This window comes from Lemur catta, chromosome 12 (genome assembly GCF_020740605.2).
Source record: "Lemur catta isolate mLemCat1 chromosome 12, mLemCat1.pri, whole genome shotgun sequence".
Classification (NCBI taxonomy): domain Eukaryota; kingdom Metazoa; phylum Chordata; class Mammalia; order Primates; family Lemuridae; genus Lemur; species Lemur catta.
The window spans coordinates 20,649,281-20,669,500 of NC_059139.1; the positions used below are offsets into that span (position 1 = coordinate 20,649,281).

General features: G+C 38.5%; 1 protein-coding gene across 3 annotated transcripts in view; it reads right to left on the minus strand.

Annotated features, from left to right (window-relative positions):
- Window positions 1-19,046, minus strand: part of ZFR (zinc finger RNA binding protein) — an 81,304-nt gene extending 62,258 nt beyond the window's left edge. The window contains exons 1-2 of one of the 3 annotated variants that reach the window (XM_045565796.1): window positions 18,907-19,046; window positions 18,510-18,609 (exon numbers count right to left, since the gene is read on the minus strand). In XM_045565796.1, coding sequence (XP_045421752.1) covers window positions 18,510-18,609; window positions 18,907-18,943 — 137 coding nt within the window. In that variant the 5' untranslated portion in view covers window positions 18,944-19,046. The remainder of the gene's footprint in view (window positions 1-18,509; window positions 18,610-18,906) is intronic. The other 2 variants (XM_045565798.1, XM_045565797.1) reach the window with 2 other exon arrangements.
- Between the last annotated feature and the right edge of the window lie 1,174 nt (window positions 19,047-20,220).

The window sequence follows — 20,220 nt, forward strand, 5'->3', positions numbered from 1 at the left end:
AATAATATGTATAAGAAAGGTTAAGAAATACATCAAGAGTCAGACAAAACAGAAGAGAACTTCTCTTGGGGAAAAAAAGAAAAAGAAAGTATCTAGGAATTATTAACATTAAAGAGTAAAAACACAATCTTCTTGAATTACCCTGGAAATTAATGGCCAGCTCCCTGCCTACTTATCAAAAAGTGAGCCAGAGGCCTTACTGAAATAGAGTTTACAGACAGTCTTATTGCTTTTTTCTTAAAAATGAACAGACAAGGCTAGGTGTGGTGGCTTGCCTGTAATCCCAGCAGTTTGGGAGGCTGAGGCCAGAAGATCCCTTGAGGCCAAGAGTTTGAGACCAGCCTGGGCAACACAGTGAGACCCTGTCAGAAAGGAAAGGAAAAAGCAAAGAGAAAAGAAATTTCCTACTCCTGAGGGGAAACACGTTTTCAAATTCAAAGGGCCCACAGGACTTCAAAATAGAACAAAAGAACCAAACCTAGAGACACAGCATTTTACATCTCAAAACAAAAAAGATCATTCAATTCTCCAGAGAGGGAAAAAACTACAAATAAATGAAAAATTAGACTTCCTATTGGTAACATTAGTGGCTAGAAGACAATAAGGTAATGTTTTCAAAATTCAAGGGAAATGATTATTAATCTAGAACGTTGTACTCAGCCAAACTATGGAGGCAGAATAAAGATTTCTTAGACATTCAAGGATGAGAGGAGCTTACCTCCTATATATGTTTTCTTAGGAAGCTACATGAAGATATACTCCAGGCTAAACAAAAAGTAGACCAACAAACATGAGATCATGCAAACAGTGGACAAAGATAAAAGCCTAGGTGCAGCAGGCCAAGAGAGTAGTGAGCCTAGACTGGAATCAGAGGAAGGACAGAAGCCTCCAGGAGAAAAGACATCCAGGAAAACAGGGACTGGATAGGACAGACAGCAGACAAGGAGCTTAGAAAAATCTTCGGACATGATTAAGTTACTGACATTAAGATTTTTTTAAAAAGGTAATGAAAGACTTTTTTAAAAAAGGTAATGAAAGTGCTCAAGAAAGGAATGATTCTGGTGAAAGATTTCACAGTTGAGCAATTAGTACAGTGTAAAAAAAGGACAAGTCCATTTGAACTTAAGCCTAGGAAGATTTTCTATTAAGTGGCATAGGATTGTAAAATGGAACGCATTCGGCATTATAATCATAGAATGGTACTTGGCTCCACCGTAAATACTATTTACACAGTCATAATAATGAAACAGGCTTTAGCTTTAAAATTTTAGAATCAACCTAAATTACAGAAGATAAACCATGATTACAGGACATAATGTAAATGTCATCACAAGTAAAACTATAGGTTAAGTTGGGGATGAGGTGAGGAAAGAGGGGAAGTGAAGCACAAGAGTTTCAAGACTCTTAGTACTGAGATACCATCTATTTTTGATGGAACTGGAAATGGAGTGTATTGCTGAAGTAACAGAAATAGCCTACCACTGAATTTGGAAACAGGAGAAATGAGAAGAAAATTATGTACTAAGTCCTAAACTATGACTATAGGAAATCAAAAAATAATGCATAAAGTTGATAAACTACAAAATAGCAGAAGAGGCATGTTATTTAACGATGTGGAGGTTAACACCAAAAGAAAGAAAACCAGAATGCATTAAAGGTGGAGGTCTCTGGGAAGTTTAACTCTTTAGTTTCTATACAACAGTGGTTCTCAAAATGTGATCCAAGGATTCCTAAGGCCCTTTTAGGAGGTTCATAAGGTTCTCCCTTTTTCAATTACACACCTGTGTGAAGCCAGATTGACTTTGTATATTTTAATTCAAACAATTTAGTGCAACAGACTGAATGCAAAAGCAGATATGAGAATCCAACAGTCTTAATTGAGACATTAAAATGATTTGTAAAAATGTGAAACAATGCCTCTAATCTCATTATTTAAAAAAATTAGTTATTTTTTGTAAACACTTCTGGTTAATGTGTAATGGTTTCACTGTTCTTATTTTAAATGATTTAATAAGTATTTTGAAAATTTCTTGATTCTAATACAGCAAAATATCGATCTAAACCAAATAAACAAAAACTGTTTGGGATTCTCAATAATTTTAAGTGTTAGAGGGGTCCTAAAACCAAAAACTTTGAGAACCTCCATTTTATGATACGGACCATTAACTTAAATCTGTAATGGTTATTCACCATTCATTTAATTGGTCTCTGGGTATCCCTTTAACCAAAAAGTTTCTATCATGCAACAGGAAAATGAAATTGCTTAGTTTATTAATAAAACTACCACTTACAGCAAAGTAAAGTTTATAATTAATAGAAACCTAGCAGAAAGTCATTTATTCTAAAGATGTCATGTAATTACTAGTAAGTGGCAGAGGAAAAGCTTGAACCTAAGTAGTGTGACCCCAGTGCACCTGCTCTTAACCATCGCATCTATTCTCTGCAACATTTGTGTTTTTAAATAGTTTAAAATATGATGACAAGTTCAACATACAAAAATCAATGTCATACACCACCCTGACAAAATGAAACACAAACACTGTGTGATCATATCAACTGATGCACAAAAACCATTTGACAAGATTAAATACAATTTCATGATTAAAAACAAAAACACTCAATAAACTAGGAATTGAAGGAAACAACCTCAACATAATAAAAGATATTTAAGAAAAGCCCACAGCTAACATCATACTCAATGATGAAAGACTAAAAGCTTTTCTCTAAGATCAAGAACAAGACGGGCCAGGTGTAGTGGGTCATGCCTGTAATCCTAGCACTCTGGGAGGCCAAGGTGGGAGGATTGCTGAGCTCAGGAGTTCGAGACAAGCCTGAGCAAGAGCGAGACCCCGTCTCTAAAAAATAAAATATTCCACAAAACAGTGTAGAACTGGCATTAAGACAGACATACACACCAATGGAAAAGAACAGAGGGCCCAGAAATACAGCCTTGCATATACAGTCAAATGATTTTTGACAAGGGTGCCAAGACTATTCAATGGGTTGTCTTCTCAACAAATGGTGCTGGGAAAACTGAACATCCACAAGCAAAAAAATGAAGTTGGATCCTTACCTTACACCACAAACAAAAATTAACCAAAATAGATCAAAGACTTAAATGTAAGAGCTAAAACTATAAAATTTTTAGTAGAAAACACGAAAGTCTTCATGACACTGGATTTGGCAATGATTTCTTGGATATGACACCAAAAGCATAAGCAACAAAAGCAAAAGTAGACAAATGGAACTACAACAAACTTAAAACTTCTGTGCGTTAAAGCAGCAGTCCCCAGCTTTTTTGGCACCAGGGAACAGTTTCATGGAAGACAATTTTTCCATGGATGGGGGCGGGGCGATATGGGACAGGAGGCAGATGCAGAACGGCTGTAAATACACGTTGTAAGCACAGATGTGGCTTCATTTGTTCACTCGCCACTCACCTCCAGCTGTGCAGCCTGGTTCCTAACACACAGGTACCGATCTGCAGCCCAGTCTGCAGCCTGGCGGCTGGGGACTACAGCATTAAAGGGTGCAATCAACAGAGTGAAAAGGCAACATATGGAAAGGAAGAAAACATTTGCAAAGCATATATCTGATAAGGGATTAATATCCAGAATATATAAAGAACTCCTGGCCAGGCGTGGTGGCTTATGCCTGTAATCCTAGCACTCTGGGAGGCTGAGGTGAGAAGATCACTTGAGGGCAGGAGTTCAAGACCAGCCTGAGCAAGAGTGAGACCGTGTCTCTACTAAAAATAGAAAAAATTAGCCAGCCAACTAAAAATAGAAACAAACAAAAAAAATTAGTTAGGTGTGGTGGCGAGCACCTTTAGTCCCAGCTACTTGGGAGGCTGAGGCAGAGGATTGCTTGATTCCAGGAGTCTGAGGTTGCTGTGAGCTAGGCTGATGCCATGGCACTCTAGCCTGGGCAACAGAGTGAAACTCTGTCTCAAAAAAAAGGAAATCCATGGATGAACCTTAGGGACATTATGCTAAGTGAAATTGACCAGTCACAAAATGACAAACATTATATAATTCCACTTATACCAGGTATTGAGTAAAATTCATAGAAACAAAGTATCATAGAATGGTGGTTACCAGGGGCTGGGGAGAGGGGAAAAGGGAGAACTATTGTTTAATAGTTATAGTTTCAGATTTGCAAGATGAAAAAAGTCTGGAGATGTTTCACAACAATGTGAATACACTTAAACTACTGAACTGTATCTATACTTAAAAATGATTGAGATGATAAATTTTCTTTTTTTTCTTTTTTTTTTTTTTGAAACAGAGTCTTGCTTTGTTGCCCAGGCTAGAGTGAGTGCCGTGGCGTCAGCCTAGCTCACAGTAACCTCAAACTCCTGGGCTTAAGCAATTCTTCTGTCTCAGCCTCCTGAGTAGCTGGGACTACAGGCATGCGCCACCATGCCCGGGTAATTTTTTCTATATATATTTTAGTTGGCCAGAGAATTTCTTTCTATTTTTAGTAGAGACGGGGTCTCGCTCTTGCTCAGGCTGGTCTCGAACTCCTGACCTCAAGCGATCCACCCACCTCGGCCTTCCAGAGTGCTAGGATTACAGGCGTGAGCCACCGTGCCTGGCCAAATTTTATTTTCTTTAACCATAATAAAAAAAAAAAAAACAACAACCTGGTGACAATTCTGAATAGAGTACTACCTCACTGCAACTTAATTACTGTTACCTGAAACAATTTTTCTTTCCTTTCTTTCTAAGAGGGTCTCAGTTCTGTTGCCCAGGCTGGAGTACAGTGGTGTGATCATAGCTCAGTATAACCTCGAACTCCTGGGCTCAAGAGCTCCTCCTGCCTCAGCCTCCTGAGTAGCTGGAACAACAGGCTCACACCACCATGTCTGGCTAATTTTTAATTTTAATTTTTTGTAGAGATGAGGTCTTGGTACATTGGCCAGGCTGGTCTTGAAATCCTGGGCTCAAGCAATCCTCCTGCCTCTACCTCCCAAATTAAGATAATTTTTTAAGTAGCAAAAACAAACAAATGAACATTCTCTTATACAAAACTTATTTAAGAGAACCCTAAAAGCCTCCCAATATAAAGCATCTAAAAATAGGGACAAATTGATTTTTGTTAAACAAGTGAACAAGCTGGAAAGAAAAAAAAGAAAATTCTGAAGCTAAAAGCCTGGAGTAAGCTAGACTATTCTGTTGGCATTTGCTGATCCCTGGAGGCCTGGAATGTGGCAGGCCTACCACTGTTCTGCAAGAAGGTAAGGAGATAAGGAACTTAAGCACAGAATACAAATCAATATACTGCTTTCTTCATCAAGAGAATTTTGCTACCCCAAAAATGTGAGCTGAATTAAACAGTATGTTTAGTAATGTAGTCAGTTGATTTACTTTCTTCTACAAATACCTTTTATGGGCTGGTAACAAAAGAGGTCATAGAGCAGCACCAGTCTGCCTACCACACTTTTGAGTGGTCTAAAAGCAAACCTTCCCACCAGATCCTGGTGTTAGTTCTCAGGGAGAATGCACAGTACATGAGTGTCTAGAGCTCCAAGTCTGTTGCCTGCAGCTGCAGTATCCTTATCCAAAGCTCAAAATCTCCACTTAGTTTTATTTAGTGTGCTGCTGTACAAATACCATTTTCTGTGTTAGCAGAGACATGAACGAACTGGGAAGCAACAGCTTAGAATTAATTAGGAAAAAGCTCTCTTCCATCTTTAAGGGAAAACTATAAGGAAACGTTTCCTGTCTCAGCCTTGGCTCTGGGTAAAGAGGAGAAACATCTCCCCTGACAATTCTTGCCATAAGACAGCCTTCCTCTAGGTTTGAAAGGTTATGGAATTCATATTACCTGACCAGGCAAACTCGAAGCCAAAAAATTAGTTTAACACAAATTGAATATACCTTATCTGAAATGCTTGCAATCAGCAGTGTTTTGGATTTTGGAATATTTGCATTATACTTACTGGCTGAGTATGCCTGATCCAAAATCTGAAATGCTCCAAGGAGCATTGCCTTTGAGTGTCATGGTGGTGCTCAAAACATTTTGGATTTTGGAGCATTTTGGATTTCTGTATTAGGGATACTCAACCTGTGTAACTCTAGGCTGGCAGTAATTCCAGGTACCACAAAAGACATACTCCTCTCTAAGTGCTTCAGATGATCTAACAGGAGATCCAATTAAAAAAATCACTACAAAACTCAAAGGAAATAAGCTATTATGATCAAGAGTCTGCAGAATAAAAGAAATTTTTTTTGAAAAGGCTACAGGCATTAAAATTATTGGATACAAAATATAAGCACATTTTAAAAAGTAAAGGAGATTATAAAACTAAGACAGAACTTCCAAAAATTAAATATAGCATATCAAAATTACAATCAGAAATTAAGAAAGGTTATTGCACACTGGCACAAAATTAGTGAACTAGAAAATATCTGTAAAAATTACCCGGAATGGACACAGAGAAAAAAAGATGAAAAACACGGAAGAAGATAAAAGACCTGGAAGAAACAACAAAAAGTGTTAACTTACATCTAATTGGAATTACAAATGGAAGAAAAAAATAGGAAAGAAACATCTAAAAAGAATGTCAGAGAGTCCTTAAAATTAAAGATAACAATTCTCAGATTCAGGATGCCCAACAAATTCCCAGTAGGAGTAAATAAAAAGGAATTCACAGTAAGATCCACCTAAATGAGACTGTAAACACCGAAGACAAACTCTTTTAAACAGCCAGTAGAAAAAAATTGCCTATGGAAAGTTAAGTGATGAGTATTCAAGAATGAGGGAGAATTAAAGATATTCTGAGATTTAAGAAAAAAACAAAAACGACCCTGCTCTTTTACCAAGGACCTGCCAACACTGGCTGAGTTTGCACCAAAAACCGTGAAGGTGGTGGCCTGGCCCTGGTCATCACTGCGAAGTATTATTACATGTGCCTGGGCAATGACTTCCACACGAACAAGCGTGCATGCAAAGAGACTGCCATTATTCACACCAAAAACTCTGCAACAAGATAGCAGGCTATGTCACACATCCGATGAAGTAAATTCAGAGAGGCCGGCTGAGAGGTATCTCCATCAAACCGCAGGAGGAGGGTGATGAGAGAAAAAAGAGATAACTATATCCTGAGGTCTCAGCCTTGGATCAGGAGATCACTGAAGTATTAATAGATCCGAACACTAAGGAAATGCTAAAGCTTTTGGACTCTGGTAGTCTGCCCAACCTGCACGTCACTTAGCCCACAGTTGGGATGAATTTCAAAACACCACATGGAATCTTTCTGCTATACTGTAATATTAATTTCAATAAACCTCAAGCAGCAAAAAACAAAAACAAAAAACCCTCACCAAACTAAAAAAACAAAAACAAAAAAACAAGCCTATTATTAGACCCACACTAAAGGAAAGTCTGAAAGATTTATTTTAGGAAAATGATCTCAGAATGAATGAATTAATGTTGAGCAAAAAAGAGTGGTAAATATGAAGGTAAATTTAAAAAATCATCGACTACATAAAACAATTAGCTGTGTCCAACGATGGTTGTGGGGTTAAAAATCTAATACTGTACAACAGCACAAAAATTAACATGGAATTGATCAAGGTTAAAACATTTCAAGTCCTTCTGTTATTTAGTGGAGTAAAGTTAATGATTAACTTTAGACTAAGTGAAATATTCATGTTAAATTTCTAGAGGAACCAATATAGGACAGAAATAGAATGTTTGATTTCTCCCCTTATAAAGGGAATGAAGTGGGAAAAATCTCAATCAACAAAATGTAGGCCGGGCGCGGTGGCTCACGCCTGTAATCCTAGCACTCTGGGAGGCCGAGGCAGGTGGATCGCTCGAGGTCAAGAGTTCGAGACCAGCCTGAGCAAGAGCGTCGTCTCCACTAAAAATAGAAATTATCTGGCCAACTAAAAATATATATAGAAAAAAATTAGCTGGGCATGGTGGCGCATGCCTGTAGTCCCAGCTACTCGGGAGGCTGAGGCAGTAGGATCGCTTAAGCCCAGGAGTTTGAGGTTGCTGTGAGCTAGGCTGACGCCACGGCACTCACTCTAGCCTGGGCAACAAAGCGAGACTCTGTCTCAAAAAACAAAACAAAACAAAAAAGAAAATGTAGAACGTTTCTATCATTCACCTTATTAGATGTGCTTTTTGTTCCTTGGAAAACATACTGTGCATGAGCACACATTTGTTTCAATTTTGGATAAAACGGCAAAGTAACTTATGCAAAATATTTTTTTTCTTTCTTTTTCATGACACACAAAACACAATCTGACCTTTCCATTAGTCCAATTTAATGCTCAACACTGTTGGACTTTCTTTGGTCAAATTGTGGCATTTTATATCTACAAAATTACTGACAGACTTACTGTTGAATTAGGTTTAAAATCAGGTTTAATATTTTATAATGTTGAAAAAGATACAAATCCAACTTCCTCAGAGAATCACCTCTAAGAAAAACCAACGTTATTCCTTATACTTGATTTTGTAATGTCATGCTCCCATTACCTTTACAATGCTTATTAAAACAATAACCACATTACCATACAATTTCATAAGAAATTTAAATTCGGGTTCATTTCTTCTTAAAAACTAGAATAAAATAGCTTATCCTACAATTTCTACCAATTCACTAGACCGGTACAGCACAGGGGAGGGAGGTGTCATATGGTGTTAAATGTCATATGAAAACTGTTAATTTTCTTGTGATCTTTAACTCTCAACATAACAGGAAAAACGGCCATTACCATTTACCATCTGGGTCCACTGGACCTTTTAAATTTTTTGCATTTTTGTAGTCATTTAATAATGAATTTACATAACAATATGGGATAATAAAAAGAACTATTAGAAACATTTAAATAAGAAAGTATAGTAAACCCAAATTTTTATTCCACATTGCCCTGATTTCTAAGGTACATGGACCATGTTCTGTGAACACAACTGTTCATCAACTCTCCAAGCAGAAACTTGGAACACGGCCATCTCATAAGTGATGATTCCAGATTTGAAATATATCTCTAATGGGTTCTAGTTCATCGTTACTTCTGGTCCTTCGTCCTGCATCTGCAAGGTCAAATGCAATGCCTAAAGAAATTTTTGAAATGTTTGATGGCTCGTATTTTGTTAAAGATGGCTATCTTTTTTGCTCCATAATTGCAAAACATTTCAATCTTGGATTTAGAATAATTAATCCAATAACTCTTCATTTCTACACCACTTATTTCTTTTCAATCACACCTTTGTACACAATATCTGTCTTCAGCATTTGTCCACTAATGAACCATCATCAAGTAAATTTTGGTGCATGAACATCACAAAAGATGAAAGAATTCTGCCACTTATCCTTTTAGCAAAATGGGATGTTGTTGTTCTTGACCCAGAACATTACATAATGAAGTCCTTTCTAGTGAATAACTAACTGGATAAGGCTGCTATATTTCCTTGTTAATTCTTAGAAGTATATTGTCACTTATTGATTCTTGAGTTTGAAAAACTGATCTAGAGCGGTGCTGTTTTTTACATTCATCTTCGTATTTAACTAATAATTGTGAAACGTCTTCCTCTGTCCACTTTCTTCTCTTTGCCAGTATGGACAGAGAATGAACAATTTTGAATTCTCAACTGTATTGAGGGAAAACTAAAAGCCAACTATAAAGTTAGTGTCTCTTTTATATTTTCTTCAAAGAAGATGCAATACTTGGGCAATGCAATATCATTCAGTTATTTCACTATTGTACTACCCTTCTAGGTGATACCAAACTTCTTCCATTTTCCAATATATTACTCTTTTCTGGCAAAGTTGGGAATAAGTGATAAGAGGAAATAATTTCTAGGGTAATAAAATAGCAAAATGTTTAAGATCCCAAAATGTAAAATCTTGCAAGATAAGATAAATTTTATTCCATTTTGAAAAGTAAAGCAAATGTTTTGCTTTTTTGGCAAGAAAAGAAAAGAAGTTTAGAAATAGAAATAGTCTAAGGTAAGTCTAAGTCTAAGAAAAAGAAAATAAGTCTATTTTCTTATTCTAAGAAAATAAGTCATGAAATGTGACTCTTTCTATTTGTAAATAGAACTGCTCAAAAACCAAACTCACTAACTATGGGTATAATAAAAGGTGACAGATACTTTAAGTGACTTAAAACACAGTGCTCTCAGCATGGACAACTCAGCAGACCTCATCTCTACAAAATATGAGAAAAATTAGGCAAGCACAGTAACACGTGCCTATAGTCTCAGCTACTCAGGAGGCTGAGGCAGGAGGATCACTTGAGCCCAAGAGCTTGAGGCTGCAGTAAGCTATGATGATGTCATTGCACTCTAGCCCATGCAACAAAGATCCTGTCTCAAAATAAAACCAAAAAACCACCCAGAGTGCTCTCTAGAATTTTCTATATTCAAGAAAAACAAGGCCTCACTTTGGGAGGCTGAGGCAGGAGGAGAATTGCTTGAGGTCAGGAGTTTCAAGATCAGCCTTGAAACTGGGCAGCATAGCCAGACTGTCTCTATAAAAAACGAAAAAATTAGCGGAGCATGGTGGTGCGCAACTGTAGTCCCAGCATATTCGGGAGGCTGAAGCAGGCAGGAGAATCACTTGAGCCCAGGAGTTTGAGGTTGCAGTGAGCTACTACGACACCACTGCATTCTAGCCTGTGCAATACAGTTAGACCCTGTCTCAAAAAACAAAACGAAACAAAACAAAAAAACACAAAAAACACAAAAGCAAAACAAATCGTTCATCATTTCTCAAACAATATTAACATTTCTTCAGGAAAAGGTAGCAATATTCACACTAAGTCAGATGGAAATAAAAAAACTAGCCTCTTGTCCAGTTTTCACTGTCAAGTTTTTTACAAACTTACTATATTTTCAGAAGTGTTTGAACTTCAGAAACGTGGATAAAGGATTACAGACCTCTAAATATAAAACTAGGATAACCTGATATTCTGTCCGTAACTTAAGCAGAGGGGTGTTATTAAATTTACATTTTATAAAGACTATTATGCTTATAGTAAAAAATGACTTGATTGGGGGAGTGAACAGAAGCTACAAAGCCACCTTCATAAATCATAGCATTCTTTGCTCTCTTCCACATGGTTATTGTTTAAAAGGCTTTCTTCTTGTTTTTCCTATAAAAAAGTGTCACATTTCTTCAAATCTATTTTCAAGGATATGCTTTGCCCATTTTATGCTGACTACCACACTTAATTCATTTTATACTATAGTTTTTTCCAGAAATAAAATATTAATTCAAAAATTTACTTTCATTTGATTTCTCTGGAACCACATTGTTTCCCAATCCTGTAAGCCTATGTGACCTCTAGGACCCTTAAGTATTAATATTTATGTGAACACTAGACTACAAACTTACTTTAAGTAAAATTTTATGCTAATCTTTCCATAGCTCCAAATGATCAGATTCTAGTTTTCCTATAATGGCTACTCATTAAAATTACACCAATAATTTGATTACTATGTTAAATCCCTAATCCAGCCTCTCTAAAGCTATCTCTTCATCATCTTTTGGTTTTAAGACACTACATTCTCCTGCCTCTCTGTCCCCTCTCTTTCTTTCTCTGGCACTATCTTGAGCACAGATGTTCCCCAAGTTTGTAACCAGGCTCTATTCTTTCTCTATTTATAACTCATTCAAAACATGTCTACTAAATGCTTGATATATGCCAGGCACTTTCTCTGGTTTCATTCATATTCACAGCTATAACGGTAGATCACCACCATATGGTTAACATCCACATTTATACATAAACTTATCCCTTTTCTGAGCTCTATTTCCAAATGCCTACTGAATAATGACTAACACTGATCGGGATATAGAATACATGCCAGAGACTGTTCTGAGCACTTTACAAATAATACTGAATCCTCAAAACAATACAATGGAGAAGGTAGAGGCCTCTTGGGATGCTGATAATGTTCTGGTTTTTCATTTTTTTAAAATTTGAGTGCAGGTTACACAGGTGTGCTCAGTTTATGACATTTCATCAAGCTATCCCTGTATTGTATGTGTAGTTTTTATACACATTATACTTCAATAAAAAAATGTTTTTAACACATTGCCACACTAGAAAAAAAATTTTTTCCTTGGGGCCATAGTGTTTTATTACAAAAATAGAATAAAAACTTCAAAAACAAAATGATCCTAATTTAATGAAAAATTTGTTATTGACTTCTATTCACTTAATCCACGTTTTTAAAATTAAATTGTCAATATTAATTATAACAATAAGAACATCAACAAGTAAGATTTTCATGAAATAACTGCAAGGTTGTGCCTGCCCAAGTTTTGCTTCATGAGGCCCGGGGCTCAAAACTAGTGTGAGTTAAATACAACTCACGTGGCAGTTAATGTGTTAAAACTTCAATCCTATGAGGGAAAGATAATATTATCTCTAATTTATTTATGGAAATAGAAACTACATTACCAAGAGATTGTTTGCCCAAGGTCACATGGCAGGTAGTAGAAAAAATCGGATTCAGCTCAGGTAGTTTGACTTCAGAACACACCCAGGTCAAACATATCATGCAATTCACACATTCCTATTGCAGCTAGATGCATTTCCTCTGTCTGAAATGAGTTTCCCCTGATTTTCAGAATGAAACACCATGAAGTTTACCTCAAACTCCACAGTCACAATCCTTCGCTTTCCCACTTTAGTATTTTGTTAAAACTAGTTAAAACTCAGTTATGACTGTTATCATGGCATAGGCATGGCATGTCCCCACCCTCATATCCCCAAAGTGCAAACTCTTTGGAAGCAGGGACTACGCATATTGTGGATGTTCATCAAAACATTAAATAAATGAATTACTCCCTATAAATGTACTTTAATATGCAGAGTATACAATAAGACTAATATTAAAACAAAAAAGTTCAATGTTTATTTCATTTATTTGATCTCTTAAGTATGAATTAAAAGCTGTAGTGCACATGGCTTTCAAGAAATGCTAAGAAATGCCACACTCAGAACAATGACTCTAATCCTATATCCTGACAGAGTGGCATTAAGGACAATTTATGGACAAGTACAGTAGGTGTACTCCTCACCTTTAACCAGTAGATTAAAGATGCATCTAAGTAATTTTAATATGCTTTGTCAATTACTACATTTAAAAGCCCAAAGACTGTCTTCTGATTAACGTGATAGCATACTTCTGATTTGCCTCCCCCCCACCAAAATATCTCTATTTAACAACTATACATTCTAATCCAACTGACCATATAAGTATAGGTCTACCTCTGGGATCTCTATTTTAATCCAAATGATCAATCTGTCTATCCCTGTACCAATACCATCTTTTTCTGTTAACAAAGTTTGGTATTTGATATTGCAAGTCCTTTCTTATCAGTTCTGACAAGATTATCATGACTACTTTTGGATGAATACTCCCTTCACTATAAACAATAAAATCCCTTTATCAAGTTGCCCCAAAAATCTAGTTGAGATTTTTACTGGAATTACATTAAATACACAGATTACTTAGGAGATAATTGACAACTTGATGGCATTGATTTTTTCACTTATGAACACAGCTCATATTTTTTTGTCTTATGATTTTTAAATCCTATTATATTTTCTCCTTAAAGTGTTTTGTGTATCTCATTAGTTTTATTCCTACTTAATAGGTTTGGTGGCTATATATAAATAGGACTTATTTGAAATTTAAACAAATTTAACATTGCTGAAATAAGAATGCTACTAATTTTTGCCTGATCCAGAAAATTTACACTCTTTGGTCCAACAATTGTATTATGTTGCCTGCAAATAAGAAAAACTGTTTTCTTTCTCTATTAAATTGAAATTGATATTGAGGACCACCAAATGATACTCAAGCACCTACTTTTAAAACATTTTACTGTGAGATTATGAGGCTCTCTATATTAAGTATATGATAGATACCAACCAAGGAGTTCTCTCAAAACCCTTACATTATTATTCAGATCTCTACAGGAAACAACATTGGTAGGAATGCCTACTGAAAATCAGGCACTAGGCTAGGCAATTTTATATTTAATCTTCACCTCAAGGCGAGTTAGGTGAGAAAACTGAGTCTCAGAGAGGTTAAGTGACTTGGCCAGGTGACTGAAGGGATGCAGCTGGGATTCAAATCCCAAATTTGTCTAGCTCCAAATTTATGCCCTTTTCACTGTAGTATACTATAAGACAGGTTATAAAAGCATACTGAAGCATATACCTTAAACATTTTATACAGGGATATTTTGGCTCACCCTGCTCTATTAATACTAGTGGCTATTAATAATATATGTAGGAAATATCAATATAATAGCAACAATCCTTTTGGAAAGAAAATTTTCATTATTTCATACTCGTTCATGCAACATGCATCTTAAGATTCAACAATATGATTAGCTGTTGCAGTAAAAAAAAATTTTTTTATAAAGCCAGTACATTTCCATGACCTAAGTTTGTTTCAAAACCTGTTCACCTGGTTTTTTCACCTTCTCAGCTAGTAATTAATCCTTTTCTACCTTACTAGTGTTACTTTTACTCTTTCCTTCAAGACACAATATGTTTAACACTACATTCAAGTAAGAAGTAAAAAAAAAAAAAAAAAGAGGAAAAAAGAAAACTCATTGGTTAATCAGCCTACCTGTTAGCCTACCCAAGTTATCTTAATGATGTGAAGAGATCCTTATACTTCAGGAACGGATGTCCCTAAGATATCTCAAAATCATTAGACAAGGTGCCTTCTTTTGACTAGCAGATACTTAATTTAAATGTCCAGCAACAGTCAAAATCCACTTACTGATAAATTGAAGATTTTTCTGAAGAATAAGGGAAACTGGCTATTTAAAACTCTCAAATATGGCTGCAAAGATTTCAAAGAAAAAAATATAATAAAACTCTCAAAGAAATGATTATGCCCAATTGTAGAATAAAATGGGATTTTTAAAAATAGTTTTTAAAATTACTTATGCTTATTAATGTACATGCCATAAATCCTCTTCAAAAACTGAAGACCTCCTATGAGAACTTCTATATCATTCATTGTCAATGAAGGAGTGGGGAAAAAAAATTGATCCTATGAAATTATTAGAAAATGTTTTTCCACTGACAACTATTTTTCCTCAAATTTTTTGCTCCCCTAAAGTTCTACAACTGTCAAAACAGTTCTGTTCCTAAGATTATAAAACAAAATTTTGCCTAAATTCGTGTATCTTCTCAAACAAAAAAAGTACTCTAAAGTAGGTTACCTACCCAACCAAGTTCCCTTTCTGCCATGAAGCCATCCCTGCATTTTCACCATGCCTGAGATCTGCTTTGTCCTGTGCACCCACAAATTAACATTCTAACAGAAATATACGCACATAAATACATACAAATGAATACTTCAAAAAAAATTTTTTTCTGAGGGGGAGAAAAGTCCACAAAAAGTCAGAAAACAAAAAGATTATATTTTCAAGAGTGGTATATGGCATAATGCGCTTATTTACTTGCCTTAAAAAAAAAAAAAACAAACCCAAATACCCACACATAAAACTGGAAGAAAAACATTCAGTAGCTCATAGAACTTACAGCACACGGATTGACTAAATGCTTACCATAAAAATGTTTAATATGCATTATTGCAAATGAAAAACTAAATATGAAGTTATTAGAACTTTATAAAATCTCTTTATTAGAGATCTTTATAATATCTCTTACAGAACATCTTTAGTGGCCATTATGAATTTCAAATATTAACAAGCCAAAAAGAAGTCTAAATAAATTTAATCAAATACCTTCCACACCTGTAACCAGAAAAACTAAGAACCAGAATTAAATTCAGGTGTATGATATTTACTTTCAGTTATCTGTATTTATCAAGTGTAGCAATTTCCAATCACACTATCCACATATAAATATAGTTATGTATGCAGGGGATTGGTTCCAGGATCCCGATGTGTACAAAAATCTACACATATTCAAGCCTCCAAGTAGGCCAAGTGGAAACCGCCTGCACAAAAAGTTGGCCCTCCATATACTTGGGTTTTGCATTCCACCAATAATGTATTTTCTATCCACACTTGGTTGAAAAAAAAAAAATCACATGTAAGTGTTCAAGGGTCAACTGTGCTTAGAATTTCTCTGAGTTTGAGATCTTTCAAATTAGAAAAAAAATTAGCAAAGTAGGCCTTGGTCTTCCACAATTAAAAATTCCATTATAATTATTTCCAGACAGGAAAAAAAATTAGCATCATTACTGCATTTTTTGCATGTGCTTTTGTTATTAATCTTATTTATTCATCTTCCTCAAGCCAAAGTTTTAGCATTATTGGTCCTGATATCTTGCCATTAAATGCAAACAATTTTCATGTACTATGTTTATATATAACGAAAAAGCACTTTAATTAGTTTTGGTAATATATGCATAAATGAGTAATGGCAAAATACTAGTCTTTTCTCTAATTTCGTAAGTTACACTATTGTTACAGTTTATTGAAACTTTGAGATTCAAGGCCAAAAAACTATTAGGTACAGAAATTCTGTAACAGTTTCCTTGTATTGGGATAAAACACATACAGGTAAATATTTTACCAAAAATCAAGTACCTTTAAATTGGTATTTCCCCCATTCATTTCTATCTGTAGGTCTGCATTTAGAAAATACTTCAAAAATGCCACAAAGAACAAACCCAATTTTCAGTAAATAAACAGTTAATAATCAAACAAATCTATCACTTAGCCCATACTAAGAAAACAGAAAAATATTGTATTAAACAAGCAAAATTTTTAATGATTAAATACACCCTTTTCTAGAACACACAGTACTTACTAGCAGATTTATGGCACAGATGCTGATTATCTACCTCCTTTCTCAGAAAACAGTTTGATTTTTTTCTCTCCCTTTCCAAAAATTAATAGCCCTAGAAGGTCTAGCAGAGTAGCTGAAACTGTGTTAGCTGTCTAATTATCACAAATTGTAAGCAAAGGATTTGTTCATGTTTGAAAAGTCCCAAGATTTTGCTTTAACTATTTGTCACCTCAGTCCTTCTATCTGGAAATGTAGGCCTCAAGAAAAAAGACTTGTAAAATGCCAGGTATGTTTAAGGCATTCAACAATTAGTAAAATGCCAATTTCATCAACATAATGCACATTTGTACATTTTGACATCTCTTAAAAATCAATGGGGGGGTCTCAAGCATTGTGTCTTATTTTAATTGGCAACAATTTTTCTTAGTAGTACATAAAATGATGGTACCTCTTACAATAAATTGTATCTTAGGATTCCATGAAATATAGCAACTTCGTCTCTCAGAATTACAATTCTTAGGCCAAAAACTTAATTAGCCCAGTGTCTCATTTTACAGATGAGGAAAATGAAAACCCAATATATGATGTTCCCAACGTCATAAAACCAAGAGCAAAAACAGACTAAACTCGAGTATTCTGGCTCCAGATGATGCCCTTTCCATTACACAATCTGCCTCCTGAAGTAATCAGATGAAAAAAACTACCTGGGTTTAACCAATAGCCAACGTACCTAATACAGATATCTAATATAGATATTAAAAGCACGTCACACGTCTGTGTGCTTATGGCTTGTCTCAGACTGACTCAAAAGTAACGACGACAATTTAAAAAAAATCCAGGTATTTTTGTGCGTGCGTATATGTTTGTCTTCGGTAAGATGTATAATGAACTACACAGACACTTCAGAAATGAGAGCTTCCCTTAAGACAGAGACTTCACACACTGCATTACAATGACTCAGTACAATCTCATGTGCATTTTCTTTTCCTAGGAGAGGAGAGAACCCAAGGAGAATTACTGGCCTACCTGGAGCCTAAACTCAATAGCTAAAACAAGGCTGTGCACTCATTTATCAACACTAGAAACTTCGCACATCTTTTCCAGTCTCGCAACTATACAATTCACAGGTGGTTGGTATGTTAACATCTCTCCTTGTAGGGAAAACTAAAGGAACCCGATGAACGCAGTGACACCCGCAGTTTGCAGGACTCACAGCGGAGGACCAGGGGAAGCCACAAGACAGAGGAAAAGGTACCCGAGACAAGACACGTTATCTGGGCTTAGGGGGCTGGAGCACCAGGAGAAGACGAAAAGAGACGTCGCAGAAGAGGCCGGCGGGCTGCGACTCGGCACTCCCCGCGAGCTCCCTTCGCCCACCCTCTCCATCCCCTAAGTGGGAGGAAGACAGAGGTGGGAGGTGGACGGGCGGAGGCGGGGACTGGGGGCCAGCCGGGCGGCGGTGGCTGCTCCGCTCCGCAGCCGCGGGAGGCCATTTTGGCTCTGGGGCTGCCGAAGGCCCCCGCGGCCCTCGGCGTCCCTAAACCTAGGCCGCCTCTACCTCCCGCCCCCACGGGGGGCCGCTTCGGGCGGGGCGGGAGAGACCGTGGGGCCGGGCCGGCGGCGGACAGGGATCGAGGCCGCCGGGTGGGGGCTGGCGCGGGGGCGGACGCCGGGGGCGTCGCGACGGCGGGATCCCGGCCGAGGGGCGAGCAGAGGAAGAGAAGGGAGAGAGCGGGGAGCCGTTACCTATACTGGGCCGCAGCCGCCGCCGCCGCCGCCCCGCTGTGGGTGAATCCAAAGTAGTTGCCGGTCGCCATTTTGGCATCTTCCCCCAGCCGGCTGGGCACTGCGGCGGGCACGGAGAGTCAGGTCCCATGGCGGGAGCAGAGACGTGGAGGGGCCGGGACGCCGAGGGAGGGCAGGGGGGGGAGAGAGAGAGAGGCGCCGTGAGAAGCCGCCCTGGCAGGGCCCGGGCCACGGCCGCGCCGCCTCCCCCTCCCGCCTCGCACTCCCTCACTCACTCGCACGCCCGGGTGGCGGCCGCCGCCTCCTCCCCGGAGCCAGCCCCAACCCCCGCGCCTGCCCGCGGCCCCGGGCCGGGGAGAAGGCCAGGCAGAGGCCCCGCGGGCCACATTAGACTCACCATAGGTGAAAGAAACTACAGGGCATATGGGAATCATGGGCTCGGGCTGCTGCTGCTGAACTCTGAACTCTCACCCGCTGCCTCCCTCCTCTGCCCCGCTCCTCCTCAGCGGAGAACAGACCGCCGCCTCTGGCCGCACTGCGCAGGCGCACCCGCGCTCGGCACCCTGGGAGCTGTAGTTCCCGCCGCCTTCGCAGCTCAGGCGGGCGCAAGCCGGGGCCTCGGCGGTGCGGCCGCGGGTGCGGGTACCCGGACGCCAGCTGGGAAGGGGGGGGGGTCTGGCTTTCTCCCAAGTGATGGGGACCGCGAGCGGCAGCGCAGCGACAGGGGTGCATGCGACGCGCTCCTCGCCTGGCCGTAGGGGCGTAGGGGAGCGTGACCAGAGAGAGTGACGTCTGTTCGCCTTTTCCTCTTTACTTTTCACTTGTTTCCTCCACTTTTGCGTATGCGTTTGTTTGCTACCTTTCTGTCCTCACCCGTTCATTTTCCATCAGAATTTGAGCTGGACTAATTAGGATTTTGCCTTATTTCCCTCATTCCCGCTGCTTTTCTCCAGCCTCTGAAGTGCAGAGGGAGAGAAGGGGAGGAGAGAAAGAGAAAAAGAATGCAAAGTGTGCTTTTCTGTTGGACTGAAGACACACCCCAGCACCCCTCCTGAACCCACCTCTTGCCATACCCTCTCCCCCACCTGGACCCGCTCTTTGAGTCATTCAGCGTATATTGAGCCCCCCACAAGGTGTCAGACACCGTTGTGTGTACTGAGGATGGAGCAGGGAACAAAACAAAGTCTCTGTTCACATGGGATTTACAATATTTTAGGACGGGGCAAGTGTCCACTATAGCCAAAACATAGAAAGTCCGGTGGGTGGTAATTGGAGCTTCAAGAATAAAGCAGGATAAAGAAGGAAGGGAGGTGCTATTTTATGTAGAGCGTGGTTAGGACGACCACTTGAGTAGAGCCTGAAGTTCGGGGAAGGGCAGCAAGTGGAAGGGTCCTAACGCAGGAATGTTCAAGAGCAACAAGATCAATCTGTCTGGAGCTGAGTTTGAGGGAGAACAGATTAGAAAAGTGCTTAGTAAAGGTGCCAGATCTTTCCGGTAAAGACAGAACAATACTCTCCTCCCTGCAAGCATTTCATACTTCCCTCTGCTTTCTCACTGTTTCCCTTTACTTTCTCAGTTCATTTTCAACCATTCTCTTTCCTCTTGCAGTCCCTCTTCCTTTTTCTTTGTCTTTTAATTGACGGTGTCTGGCTCTGTCACCCAGGCTGGAGTGCAGTGGCGCAGTCATAGCTCACTGCAGCCTGGAACTCG